At 45.7% G+C, this 14,977-nt stretch overlaps 1 protein-coding gene across 6 annotated transcripts in view; it reads left to right on the forward strand.

Annotated features, from left to right (window-relative positions):
• Nucleotides 1-11,619: 11,619 nt before the first annotated feature.
• The window catches only part of Epp13 (epididymal protein 13), a 29,225-nt gene continuing 25,867 nt past the window's right edge, over nucleotides 11,620-14,977 (forward strand). For 2 of the 6 annotated variants that reach the window (XM_011250665.2, XM_011250666.2), the window contains exons 1-2: nucleotides 11,620-11,875; nucleotides 14,907-14,924. In XM_011250665.2, coding sequence (XP_011248967.1) covers nucleotides 11,791-11,875; nucleotides 14,907-14,924 — 103 coding nt within the window. In that variant the 5' untranslated portion in view covers nucleotides 11,620-11,790. Of the gene's footprint in view, nucleotides 11,876-14,904; nucleotides 14,925-14,977 lie in introns of those variants that run through there. The other 4 variants (XM_006540265.3, XM_011250667.2, NM_001177416.1 and 1 more) reach the window with 3 other exon arrangements.

Raw genomic sequence — 14,977 nt, forward strand, 5'->3', positions numbered from 1 at the left:
CAGCAGGTGGCAGCAAAGGCTCCATTCTGACCTGTGGGGCAGGAGGGTTCTGCTTTAACTATACCAGATCTCTTTTCCTTTTAATGTTTTTTAATTTATTTGTTTTACTTTATGTGTATTATGCACCAGGGAAGCACCAGGTACTTGTGCCGCTCAGATTAGAGCATCAGGTCTCCAGGATCTGCAGTCATAGATAATTATTAGCCACCTTATGAGTACTAGAAACCTGGATTTCCCCCAAGATCAGCAAGTGCTATTAAATGCTGAGTCAACTCTCTAGCCCAAGGGAGCTAGCTGCTTTTCTAAATCTTTTTTTTTTTAAAGATTTATTTATTTATTATATGTAAGTACACTGTAGCTGTCTTCAGACACACCAGAAGAGGGCATCAGATCTCATTACAGATGGTTGTGAGCCACCATGTGGTTGCTGGGATTGAACTTAGGACCTCCAGAAGACTGGCTGCTTTTCCAGCTGGTAAACCAGTAAAGAGAAATCATTTTGAAATTGGGATACTTTTTTTTTATTCTATTTTATTTATTTATTTATTTATTTATTTTTGGATTTTCGAGACAGGGTTTCTCTGTGTAGCCCTGGCTGTCCTGGAACTCACTCTGTAGACCAGGCTGGCCTGGAACTCAGAAATCCACCTGCCTCTGCCTCCCAAGTGCTGGGATTAAAGGCTCCTAATGTTTTAACTTATTTATTTTGTATTTGGAGGTGGTTATGTGCCATGATGTCCTTGTGGAGGAAGCCAGTTCTCTTTCCACCTTGTGACACCCAGTATCTAATTCAGGTCATCTGGCTTGGTAGTGGCTTTACAGGCTGAGCGGTGTCCCCTGCCTCTGATTTTCCATGATTTAAAAATCTTATGAGGTATTTTGTTATTACAACCCTGAAATACATGAAGTTGTTCTTAATGTGGGATGATCTCTTTTTGTTTGTTTGTTTTTCAAAATAGGGTTCTCTGTGCAAAAGTCCTGTCTGTCCTGGAACTGGCCAGGCTGGCTGCTAACTCACAGAGGTCAGCCTGCCTTTACCTTCTGAATGCTGGGATTAAAGACGGTGCCCACTACCACCTGGAATAATTTCTTCTTTTAATACGATTTTTAAAAATTTTAAACACATTGGTGTTTTGCTTGCATGTATGTCTGTATGAGGGTGTCAGGTGTTCCCCTGGAACTCGAGTTACAGTGGTGCTCTGTCATGTGGGTGCTGGGAATTGAACCTGGGTCCTCTGGAAGAACAGCCAGTACTCTTAACTGTTGAGCCATCTCTCAGTCCCTGTAATAATCTCTTCATTGCAACTTGTTTTTGCTATATCAGCTTTTTGGATTTATTTGTTTGCTTCTTAGTTTATCTGTCTGTCTGTCTGCCTACCTACCTATTTCTTTTCAGTACTAGAGATTGGTCCTCGGGCCTTCAGCACTAGGCAAGTCCTCTGCCATTGAGCTATGCCTCCAGCCCCTCACGGAAGGATTCTAGGGATGTTTCTAGTTACATTCTCAGCCCTCTTTTGCAGATTTTTTTATTTTTAATTTTGGGACAGGGTCCTGGAACTCATCCTAGTCCATGATTGTCTTGAATTTGGGAACCTCATACCTCAGTCTTCTTGGTAGCTAGGATTATAGACCTGTGACATCAGACGCAATAATACATAATAATTTATTAATAATTACATATACAATATTTTATATTTTACTATATAATATGCTGTTATCTAATGTAATAGCATACTTATTATCCATATAATAACAACAATATTACTATTATTGTTATTATTATTATCATTGGGACAGGGTTTCTCTGTGTAGCACTGGCTGTCCTGGAACTTACTCTGTAGCCCAGGCCAACTTCAAACTCAAAGATTCACCTATTTCTTTCTCCTAAGTGCTAGGATTAAAGGTGTGCACCACCACCGCCCATTTTCATAGCTTATTTTTTAATATTAATGTGTTTGAGACATGTTCACATGTGGCCCAGGCAGGCATCCTCCTGCCCTTTCTTCCTGAGTTCTGGCTTTGCAGGTATGCACTACTATGCCTGACTTATGCTTATTGTTGTTTCTAATCAGGATTTCTCTGTGTAGCCCTGGCTGTCCTGGAACTCACTTTGTAGACCAGGCTGGCCTCGAACTCAGAAATCTGCCTGCCTCAGCCTTCCAAGTGCTGGGATTAAAGGCATGTGCCACCACTGCCTGGCTGACTTGTGCATTTTTAAAAATATTTATTTTGTATGTGGGGGAGACAGTGGGGTGTGCACACAAGATTACAGGGGCCCCCCAGAGGCAGAAAAGCATATTAGATCTGCTGAGGCTGGAACTGCGAGCCATCAGTGCGGGTGCTGGGAATCCAGCTCAGGTGCTCTGCAAGTGGAGGACACGCTCTAATGAGTCATCTCTCCATCCCCTATTTTTTTTTCTTTAATTTTTATTTTATGTATATGAGTGTTTTACCTGTAGTGCCCTTGGAGGCCAGAAGAGGCTGTTGAATGCCCTGCAACTAGAGTTACAAATGGTTATGAGCTGGGAATTGAACCCAAGTTCTTAACTACTGAACCATCTCTCTCCATCCCCCATTTTTAAGTGATATAATTAAACTCTCTTTATTGGGCACCATAAGAACTTCAGTGCATATGTATGTTGCACACTGTTTAAAGCTATATCTCCTCCAACATCTGTTATAGGGGATACTTTCAAAGCCCCTTTTTCTGCTGTTGGTCAGCAACGTATCAGAGCCTCTTCCCCCATCCAACCATTATTTAGTGCCCACTAACAAATAAGATCTTCATCTACTGATCTGAGGAATTTATCCATGACATATTGACAACTGATTTTTTTTTTCCAAAAGCTAACTAGTTAATCAGATGCATGGTACACTCACAAAGGTCCACATACAGCAGTGTCAAGATGGGAGAGAACCATTCAGAATAATCTATAGGGAGATGAATGCTTTCTCGACAATCTTAGTTTCTGTCATTGGAAACAGGGAAGCTATTTGTATTTTTTTTACATCTATTTCTGTGTGTGTATATAGCTTGTGCATACACATATATGTAGAGGGCAGAGGAAAACATGCTGGAGTTGGTCTCTCTTGCCACCATTTGGGTCCTAGGAGAAACTCAGACTGTCATGGTGCTTGAGGGGCAAGTAAATGCCTTCACCTACTGAGTCATCGGGCAGATCTGCTACTTGCATTTTAATTACAAAGTTTCTTGATGAATATTAAGCCAGTAGAAACACACACACTCAAGAGTTTCTCCAAGCTCAAGAGCCAGCTGAGCACACAGGAGGGAAGTGGAAATAATACTTGACTTTGGCTGAGGGGACCACAGAGAATTAAGAAGCTAAGAAACTTCAGCCTGGGCTCCTGTCATCTGGCAAACAGAAGAGCACAAACAAGCAAGCTGGTTAATTAGTCCCGCCGTGCAACACTGTAACTTTTGTAGATCTTTCAAAGTTTAACTTTTTTGAATTGGTTCAAATCGATTTATTCCCAAATCCTTCTGCCAAACCCGAGGCTATTTTTTTTCTCCTTGGTGTTTGTTTTTGTGTGTGCTGGGGACAAGATGGGTTGAGTAAATTGGTCACAGTGACCCAGCAGTGAGAAGAGCTGAGCCTGGGGTGTCACCTGTGTTCTCTGTTCCTGTGGGAGGTACTCCTACCACTTTTAATGAGTCCCAGAGCACGCAGCTCAGTTCCTGCCAGCTGCAGTTTTAAATTAACATCAGAAAGTTAACTCTAAGAACCTGGAAAACATCATTTGTCAGCTGCTGGCCTCCAGGGTGGCCTGCTTTTAACTCCTGGCTTGTTAATTTAAAAAGTAATTGTTGCTGATGTCTGATCTTACAGGTGATAACACATATTCACCAACGCACTTTATAACACCAAGAAGGGACAATAGAAAATATTTAGATTGTCTACAAGCCCACCGTTTTCTTTGCGGTTATTCATTGTGCATATGAGTCTGTATGTGTCACCGTGTCCGTGGGAAGACCAGAAAAGACAGTTTTCCAGGAGTCTGTTTTCACTATGGGGCTTGAGAGGACAGAACGCACATTGCCAGTCTTGGCAGCAAATGCCTTTGCCTGCTGAAACAGTACACTGGCCTATGCTTTTGTGGTTTGGTTTGGTTTGGTTTGGTTTGGTTTGGTTTGGTTTGGTTTGGTTTTAAACCAGGTGTCATGGATCCCAGGTTGGCCTCTAACTGGCTAGGTCACTGAGTCTGGCTTTTTCTCCTACTTCCACCTCCCAAGTGCTAGGTTTACAGGCAGGGCTCCACTATTCCTGACTCTAGAGACTATTTTAATACTAATACTAATAGAATGTCTAAAGACAATTTTAATACTAAGTTTTGAAAGATTTATTTATTTGTTTTATGCATATGAATACACTGTAGCTGTCTTCAGACACAACAGAAGAGGGCATCAGATTCCAATACAGACGGTTGTGAGCCACCGTGTGGTTTCTGGGAATTGAACACAGGACCTATGGAGGAGCAGCCAGTGCTCTTAATCTCTGAGCCATTTCTCCAATCCCCTTAATACTAATTTTAACATTAGACAAATTTAATACTAAAGATTTTGTGTGCATATATAGATACCTATGTATATGTATGTATATACAAATACACACATGTATAATTATATTTATGTATATATTTATACATATTTATAAGAGTTGGTCTCTTATATCTCATAAAAACATTTATATTTATACATTCACAAATATATAACTTTTGTATATAAAGTGAGCATATATATGCATATATGATGTGAACATGCTCATTTGAAACTGATTTTCTTAGGCTAGCACACAGAGCAATGAGCTTCATTATGGTCTCTTTGCACATATGTGTCCTTACTCTTGGCTCTCCTTTGTTCCCCTCTCCTCTGCCTGAGGCAGGAAACATAGGAGACAGTTTCACTCAGTGGTCCTCCACCTTCTTAATGCTGCGACCCTTTAATGCAGTTCTTCATGTTGTAGTGACCCTAGCCATAAAATTATTACTTTTGTTGCTACTTCATAACTGTAATTTTGCTACTGCTGTGAATTGTCATATAAATCTCTTGTGTTTTCTGATGGTACCAGACCACCCTGGTGAAAGGGTTGTTCGACTCTCAAGGGGGTCTTGAGTCTAGGATCATTAGTTAGCCTATGACACTATTTGGTTTGTGTTACCATACTCCCCTTGTGGTAGCCTAGGTCTTACTCTTACTGTGCGTGCACAAACACCCCCTGCAGACAGTATCTAGTAGCCTCAGAAGCCCTCAACCCCGACACACATGTCAGGCTACATGTACTCATGGCTCTGAATAATAAGTTTCACTGGTCCTGGTAAGAAACCGATTTAGCCAGTCTCTACTTATGTGTATTCTCAACTGTATCCAGCCGTGAAGAATGGAAGGATCAATCTGGCCTGAACTGGTTTGAGTGCATGAGTGTGGGGACAAAATGTCCTCTAGTAACCCTTTAGGGAGAGTCCTACATTTACCATCTTGTGCTTATGCAGAATGGGGCAGCCACAGGATTAAGATCAGATGCATTATGGGAAAGCATGCTCACAGTAGGACAAAATGACTGTATGAATTAATTTATCCATCGAAGTAAAGAGCTGTCCAAACTACGTTTCCTCAGTAACCAACTCTTTTTGTTGAGTCCCATAAAATGGAGCCCCAAAGGATGATCAGGGACCTCGAGTATTCTCATTCATTTGGCTCGCTGTCAGTCTCTCCCTCTCTGTCTATCTCCCCTTCCTCCCTTTCCATCTCCCCTTCTCTCCCTCTCTGTCTCCCTTTCTCTCTTTAGAGAGAGAGTTTCATGAACACCCTGCTTGTGTTGGAGAGACTTTTATTAGCCCAACATGCAGAGTATGGCTAGAGCTACACCTCAGATAGGGGGTGCTGGAAGAACTGATCTGTGGAAGGGCTAAAGAAAGAGAGGGGAAGGGTCCCCAAGTTTGAGGTCAACAGGAGCAAGAGACTGGAGGGGATTTTGTGAGTTAGAATTCCAGGAACAGATGACTGCCTAGGGCTGGGAGAACAAAGCAGTGGAGAGCATGAATCTGAGGGAGGACACAGAGCATTGGCTTGCCAGGATGGGGACAGTGTTCTGTCATTGCGTCAGGGATCACTGACATCGGAACCTAGAGACTCGTTCCCAATGGGCCGAAGGGCTTCCCCACCCTCAACACCTGTCTCTTGCCTGCCATAACTGCCTGTTCTGAGACAGAGCCCCAGGGAGGCTCTGGAAGCCCTTGGCAGCTTCCCAAACTCTCTCCTTGTCTGGCCCTTAGGACTTTCACTGGTTTTCTTGTCAACTAGACACAAACTAGGATTACTTGGAAAGAAGGACCCTCAGTTGAGAAAATGCTTCCATCAGATTGGCCTGTAGGCAAGTGTATGGGGGCATTTTCTTGATTAGTGATTGATGAGAGAGAGACAGAGAGAGAGAGAGAGAGAGAGAGAGAGAGAGAGAGAGAGAGAGAGACCAGCCCACTGTGGGAAGTGCTATCACCAGGCACATGGCCTTGGGTGGATAAGAAGTCAGGCTGTGCAAGCCGCTGGGAGCAAGTTATGCAGCAGTGGTCCTCCATGGTCTCTGCTTCAGTTCCTGCCTCCAGGTTACAGCCATAAGCTGCTGCCCTACCTTCCCTCAGATCTGTGAGTGTAACGGTATGCCAGATAGACCCTTTCCTCTTCAGGATGGTTTTGGTCTGTTTTATCACAGCAACAGGATGCAAACTCCAGTCCCATCCCAAAGCAGGAGCAGGGAGAGAGTTGGAAGGCAGCCAACCCTACCTGTGCCATATGTAACGTTTGGGATGCCCGGGGAGCTTGCAATAATGACCATGGTCCTTCAATGTAGCAGGTGTGTTGATCTCCAGGACAGTAGGCCAAAGAGTCCTTGCCTTTGAAGACCTCACAGGATGGTGGGGATAACAGACAACTGTCCATGCTTTCCCCTCCTCCCTCCCTCCCATCTTTCCTTTTCTTCCTTTTCTCCTCTTCTCTTCTCTTCTCTTCTCTCTCTTCTCCTTTCTTTCTTCTTTCTTTCTTTCTTTCTTTCTTTCTTTTTGAGACTGGGTTCGCTGCAGACGGACCTCAGTCAGGTCCTCGACCTGCAGGAAAACTCGGGGTTCTGGTTACAGGCGAGCAAGGAGTTGGCGAGGAGGGTGACAAGCAGACACAGAGAGTGTGTATTTGAATGTAATTTTGTCAAAGTTAGCATCAGTCTTATATAATACGGAAAACAAAGGAGGAGGGTGCCACAGCAGGCAAGGTACATTGAAGTTATCTGACACAAAACAGAGGAATGCCTTCAAAGGACTGGCAGGAACCAGGCAATGTTTACAGTTAAGAAAAAAGCAGCCCTGAGTAGAGTCAGCTAATGACAGCTTGCTTCAAAAGAAAAAAGAAAGGGGAAAAAAAAAAAAGATCTTGGCGTGGTAGAACATAACTATAATTCCAGAATATAAAATCAGATTCTGTCTCAAAACAACCAACCCAACAGGGGCTGGAGAGTTGGCTCAGTGGTTAAGATCAGAGGACCTGGGTTTTATTTCCAGCACCCATATGGTGGTTCACAATCATCCAAACTCTGGTGCCCGAGAGTCTGACACCCTCTTCTGGCTTCGGAGAACCCTGAATTTGCATGTTGAACACACATACATGTAGGCAAGACATGCACATGTATAAAAGAAAACTGTAAGAAAAAAAAATTAAACATCAGTAAGGGTTGGAGAAAGGACTCAGCAGTTAAGAGTACTTGTTGCTATTGCAGAGGACCCATGATGGGTGGCTTAGAACTGCCTGGAACTCCAACCCCAGACACAAACATGCTCATGCTCTCTCTTGCACATGCATGCACACACACACACACACAGAGACACACACAGAGCGAAACAGAGACAAAGAGACAGAGACAGACACACAGAGAGAGAAAGAGGCAGAGATGCACACAGAAATACACACAGTGAGACAAAGACACAAAGAGAGATGCATGCACACAGATATACAAAGAGAGAGAGAGAGAGACAGAAACACATGCACAGAGACACACACAAAAAGAGAGAGAGAGAGACAGAGACACACACATTGAGAGAAAGAAGCAGAAAGAGACAGAGAACAGAGAGATACATAAACACAGAGACACACAATAGAGACGCAGAGAAAGACACACGGAGAGACATACATGCAGAGACACACACAGACATGGGCACAGAAATATACACACAGAGAGAAAGAAACAGATAGAAACAGAAACACAGAGAGATACAGAGGAACACAGAGAGAGACACACAGAAACACATAAAGAGACAGACACACATACATAGAGACACACAGACACACAGAGAAATGTTGCGCGCACTCAACTGGCCAGGAAGAACGACGCTGCAACAGGATCCTTCTGCACACGTTTATTCAGTCCTGTTTCTTCTTGTTTATATCTCCCTTGTTTATATCTCCCCTGTTTATATCTCCCTGTTTATATCTCCCTTGTTTATATCTCCCTTGTTTTTATATCTCCCCCGAACCCTGGGTCTCTCACTCCTTTTTATACTCTCTCTCATCCACGCACCGCAGGCCACGCCACCTCACCAGTCACGAGGCTTCAGCTAATCAGGGCAGCAGGGGCAAATCTCCATCAAATTGGATTCACCTGTATCCTGGTACACCTGCGCAGCACTCAAGATGTTTGTGTCTTATATGAGGAAGTCAGGTGCAAGTCATATGACTTAGCTGCAGTCCCTGGCGCCTTTGGGACTGCCGCCACACCCGCTCCCCACAATTCCCCCTTTTTTCTTTTTTGGCAGAGAGAATGTCTGTAGATAGCCCCCAGCAGCCATGCCCCTTACCCGTCCTTGGGTGACAAACAGCATTGGTTTGATCCCTGTCTTAGGTTGGTGACATGCCCAGGGAGTCTTATCACTGACTACCTCTCAATCATGCCAAGCCACACCTGGGGAGATTGTGTTTTGCTTGCGGCAGGTGCATCAAAAGGCCAGGATGTTGATTAACCTATGGCCAGATCTTAATTGCTGCAAGCAAGCCTCATGGGTGAAGGTAGAGGTCTGATCCCCAGTGTGCAAGCATAGGGGCCCTACACAAAACCATCCCTTAGGCTCATCACCCAGAGAGGTCTTGGCCAGCTCCCGTGTCGTTTTTCCTGGGGGAAGGGAACTAGGACACTGAACCTTCATGCAATCAGACGTGCCTTCCACAGGATGCCAACAGCAAGCTATCCTCTGTGCAGTGCTTAGCCTCACAACCCATGGCATAAAGCAGCATTATTTCTTTTAGAGCGGCAAACCGAATCTGAGGAGATTGTCCCGCCTCCACTGCAGCAAAAGCCTATGCTACCATGGCGAAAGTGCGGGCCGCACACTCTGCACCTAACACATGTGCCAAACACAAAACACACACACTATAACAAGCATACATCCCAGGGCTCTCACCCCCGCTCATCTTCCCTAAAGCAAGGGATAGATGGCCAGCGGGGCTATCTCTTTAAGGGGAATTCAGGGATCAAAAAGCGTGGAAAAATTTGAATGTCATGTCGAGCTGGTATCGGCTTCTGGAACACCGAAAGGATCTCCCATCTCTGCTCCATCGTTTGTGCTTGTGGGAATATCCACCACATCCACAGGGGCAACTGGATCAGGAGCCTCATTCTTGCAGCGTCTCACCAATCTCTCCAGCACCCAAAGAGGTTCCATCTGGTCCTGTGGAAACACACAAACAGACCCTCTCGCCCACGTCAACACCTGATCTACTCGATCCCCAGGGGGGATGGACACAATACCTCGTGGTGATGAGACCATAACCTCAATCACCTGTGTGTCCATCTGGGGAGTCAATACGAGAGTCAAGTTTTCACTAACTTCCCCTCTGATAGGCAATGATTTCCATGCCCTTATAGCAATCTGATTCACCTGCTTAAACACCTGCACTGGATATCCTGTTTGTTGTTGTGCAAAGCGACCTTGACCAAGCAGCATATCTCTATCCCATGCAAATTCAGCTTGATCAGTGAAAATAGGACATCCCAGCAAGGAGAATCTATCCTCTTTCCAGACCTCCGGACAGAAGGTCTGCCCATAGATGGCTGCCGAGGAGGCATAGGGAGGGGGAGCAGAAGCTAATTCACCTCCTCCTCCGCCTCGACTCTGTTGTCCTGTCCTTTCTGTCCACCTGATAACACTGTGTCTCCTTTCTTTTTCCTTTTTCTTTTTAAGCCCTTCTTTTCCAACATACTTTCTTGTTGCTCTATAAGGATTTCCTGACCTGTCTTGACTGCCTCTCCATTCAAACAGTAACAGAGTCCATATATCAGAACAAACAAGACCAAAACTATCAGACCTACCCACAAAGGGTCAATGGGAGAAAAAAGCATAACTACACAGCGAGGATCTATTGATCACTACACTGAGGTTATCATAGTTCCTTAACTTGTCCCCAAACCAGGAACCTTAACTTATCCCAAAACCATGAACCTTTAGTTACCTTGTACCTGCTTCCTGGCAACGTTATATTCGCCTCTATTTTATCGGAGGTCCTTCCCAAACTCCTGGGTTACTTTGTGCCTACTTCCTGGCAACTTTATGCTCACCTCTATTTTATCCGAGGTCCTTCCCAAACTCCTGGGGTCGCAAGTTTCACTCACCGTGAACTTACCCTGCCAGCAACCACTGACTGCTGAAAGTTCTGAACTCGGTGGGGGAGTCGGTTCCCCGTACGGGCCACCAATTGTCGCGCCCGCTCTCGACCAGCAAGAACGACGCGACCACCAGTCCTTCTAACAGCAGTTTATTCAGTCCTCATCTTTCTTCTTTCTCTTCATCAGTACCGTTCCCCAGCTGAAGAGTTCTGAATCCACGCCAGATCCTTCTCAACAGTCTGTTTTACGGGAACACTTTATTAACCCCTTCTTCCCCGTTATGCAGTTCTGAATCCTCCCTGTAGCAGGGGGTCTTCGCTCTTGCCTGAAGATGTTTCTTGTCCCGGGTTTCAGCACCACTTGTTGCGCGCACTCAACTGGCCAGGAAGAACGACGCTGCAACAGGATCCTTCTGCACACGTTTATTCAGTCCTGTTTCTTCTTGTTTATATCTCCCTTGTTTATATCTCCCCTGTTTATATCTCCCTGTTTATATCTCCCTTGTTTATATCTCCCTTGTTTTTATATCTCCCCCGAACCCTGGGTCTCTCACTCCTTTTTATACTCTCTCTCATCCACGCACCGCAGGCCACGCCACCTCACCAGTCACGAGGCTTCAGCTAATCAGGGCAGCAGGGGCAAATCTCCATCAAATTGGATTCACCTGTATCCTGGTACACCTGCGCAGCACTCAAGATGTTTGTGTCTTATATGAGGAAGTCAGGTGCAAGTCATATGACTTAGCTGCAGTCCCTGGCGCCTTTGGGACTGCCGCCACACCCGCTCCCCACAGAGAAAGAGATTTAAAAAACTTTAAAAATACCCAAAATATCATTAGATGTTACCAGACAAGATGTTGCATTTGAGCCACTGGAATACAAGCAAGTGGGCACAACATATAATTACCATAGAGTGATACTTTAAAAAATAGCAGGTGCCAGTGGGAAGGGGCAGTGGCTGGGCCAGCAGTTGTTTGTGTGGGCATGAGAATCACCAGCTGGCTGCCTCCAGGTCGCTGGAGGGCATCTATGGGCAGTAACTTTTGTCTTGAGAGTACAGGAGAACAGTGAGTGACCAGAGTCCCGTTGACCCTGGAAGGAGAACATCAGTCGCCCTATCCAGGCCCCCCCCCACCATGTGCAGACTAGAGCCATTTCTGAAGAGGTCCCTGGTGGTCCTCCTTTTCCTGGGCCTGGCAGAGGCCTGCGTTCCTCGTGAAGGTAAGGCTTCCACTCCATGGTAGCTTAGGGTGGGGAGGTCATTGAGGCTGGATTTGATAAGCAAGTCTGAGGTCTACCATAGGCTTTCTTGCTTTGGGTGTAGACATCCCACTCTCTTCTCCCTTGTAGAGATGGCTGCATGAGTCCTGGGTTGTTGGTCCTGCTCTTAGACATACTGGTGGCTTTGTGAGTTTCTAGTTGGTGGCCATTCCCTTGGAGGTACTGGGACTACATTAATCCCAGGTTGGAGGATTTGCCCTCAGAGGTACTGGTGGCTTAGTGAATCTTGTGTTGGTGGGCCTATTCTTAGAGACACTGGTGGCTTCATAGTCAGTCCCTTGCCCGTGGCTCTTCCATGGAGATGGATGTATTAGTTCTCAGCAGTGACCTTTTTGCCATGTTAGAGAGAGACACCACGTATGTTGGACAGTCTCTTGTCCTGTCTTCATCTAGTCCTCAGTCGTCATTGAGTCTGCTGGACTGCTTTGTGTCCATGAAGAGATGGAATTTGTGTAGTGCAGGGGCTCACTTGCCCGATTGTCAGTGTGTCAGTGACGTAGATTCCCATCCTTTACAGTGTAAAGATGCCAAAGACTACACCGGAAAGACTTGAGCCTTGTCATGAAACTGTCTTTCTCCTACTAGGTTGACAATGATTCCAAGTTTTAATTTGTACTCAGTGCTGAAAATAGAGTCAGGGAAAGGTGGGCATAGCTCTATTTTGATGTCCTTTTTATAATTGACAGATGATCATACCCCAGCATGTCTTTAGGCAACGCTGTTCTGGAAAAGTGAGTTTTGAGAGAAGACCTCGAGAAGAAGCAGAAGCTAGGCAGCTAGAGGGTTAGAGGCTGTTTTGTGCAGACAGAACTGTATGTGTGAAAACATGGTGGGCTAGAAGACATGGAGTCCCTTCAAGGCTCTGAGAACAGTCAGTGTGGCAGAAAGATGGCAGATAGATTGAGGGCATGGTGGGCGAGCTAAGACACAGTAAGACTGGAGAGTGTGTGGGAGCCACGATAGCCAGGGTTTTGGGGTCACATGAAACATATGGCTTCCTTCTCATCTTCCTCCTCCTTCTTCATTTCCTTCCTTCCTCTTCTTCTATTTTACTTTTTTCTTCTATTTTAAAAGTTGTATTTTTGTTTGTTTGTTGTTTGTTTATGTGTGTGTGCAGATCAGAAGACAACTGTTAGGAGTTGGTTCTCTCCTTTCACCATGTGAATCTCAGCAATCTGAACTCAAATCATCAGGCTGTGCTGGGGACAGTAGCTTTACCCCCTGAGGCATCTCTCCTCCTCCTCCTCCTCCTCCTCCTCTTCCTCCTTCTCCTCCTCCTCCCCTCCCCTCCCCTCTCCTCTCCTCCCCCTCCTCCTCTCTCCTCCCCTCCCCTCCTCCTCTCTCCTCCCCTCCCCTCCTCCTCTCTCCTCCCCTCCCCTCCCCTCCCCTCCCCTCCCCTCCCCTCTCCTCTCGTCTCCTCCCCTCCCCTCCCCTCCTCCCCTCCCCTCCCCTCCCCCTCTCCTCTCCTCTCCTCTCCTCTCCTCTCCTCTCCTCTCCTCTCCTCCTTCTTTTTCTTCTCCTTCTTCCAATCATCAGTCTTTTCTTGTCTCTCATGAACTTCCAACATTTAGATGAGCCTGGTCAGTTAGTCTCAGAATGTCTCCTAGATTGATTTTCTCTGAGCTCTTCCCATGATTAGATTGAGGTTATGCAAGAATATACTGAAGTCACACTGTGCCCTCATGGATGAGTTTTAGCCAAGTGATCGATAATGGTTTGTCTCTTACCTATGACTCTGTATTTGGCTGGTTTGTGTGTCAACTTGACACAAGCTAGAATAATTGGAAAGGAAGGAGCCTCCGTCGAGGAGACGCCTCCATGAGATCCAGCTGTAAGGCATTTTCCCAATTTGTGATCGTAGTGGGTGGTGCCACCCCTAGAGTGTTTCTATAAGAAAGTCCTAGTTTCTATAAGAAAGCAGGCTGAGCAAGCCATGGGAAACAAGCCAGTAAGCAGGACCCCTCCATGCTTCTGCATCAGCTACTGCCTCCAGCGTCCTACCCTGTTTAACTTCCTGTCCTGGCTTCCGTATGGAGGTGTAAGCCAAATCAACTGTTTCCTCCCCCACTAACTTTTTGGTCACGGTGCTTCATTGCAGCAACATGACCCTGACTAAGACAGACACTGTCTTTGATCTCTTAGCTAAGGTTGTATCTACCAGGTTTCTCTACAGCTTGTTACCATTTCTCTTCTGGTAACTTGTATTGATTGATCATCTTTGATGGATGGGAGGCTGACAATCACCAGCTTCTCTTCTAGACATGCTAAAACTGAAGTGCCTGTAAATGACCAAGGCAGCCACAGAGGCCCAGAGGAACACCACAAGGAATGCTCTGTTTACCCCTCTACCAGGGACTTTTCCCCAGTGAACTAAGCAGATGTCTTTAGAATAGAGCTGAGTCCAGTTCCCATGTGTCTCCTACGCCCTAAACATAGGCCAAGTCGAACCAAGTGAATGTTGGCTGGCTGGGTTGGTAGATGGAGGGAGGAATAGGTATGTGATAGACAAGTGTGATAGATGGGCAGGAGATGGATAGATGGATGGATGGGTGGACAGATGATGGATGGAGAGGGATCCTGGGTAGATTTATGGGTGTGTGGAGGTATAGATGAGTAGGCAGATGGGTAAGTAGGTGTATGGAAGGATGGGTCGATGCATGATGGATAGGTGTACAGTATGGGTGGGTAGAAGAGTAGGTGGGGAATTGATTGGTAGATAACAGTTCTGTGGATGGATAGATAAGCAGATAGGTGATAGACACATGAAGAGGGTTGGGTAGACAGGTGGGTGAGCAGATGAAAGACCCCGAGGAACTCTGATAGAAACTGTGTGTGTTAGCTAGCCTCCAAAGACACGACAGCTGTGGGTGATCTTGATCATTGTAGTGCTTTGAGTCTCTTGTCTCATTCCCTCTCTGCACCTGCTTCCTGGTCCTGACGGAATCCACTTGAATGATGCTTTTACCTCCAGTCGCAATGGAAGAGAAAAGTAAGAACTCTCAACACCCTATGTTTGTGCTCTCAGATGGCTCTTCTCAGACT

This window comes from Mus musculus, chromosome 7 (assembly GCF_000001635.26).
Source record: "Mus musculus strain C57BL/6J chromosome 7, GRCm38.p6 C57BL/6J".
Taxonomy (NCBI): domain Eukaryota; kingdom Metazoa; phylum Chordata; class Mammalia; order Rodentia; family Muridae; genus Mus; species Mus musculus.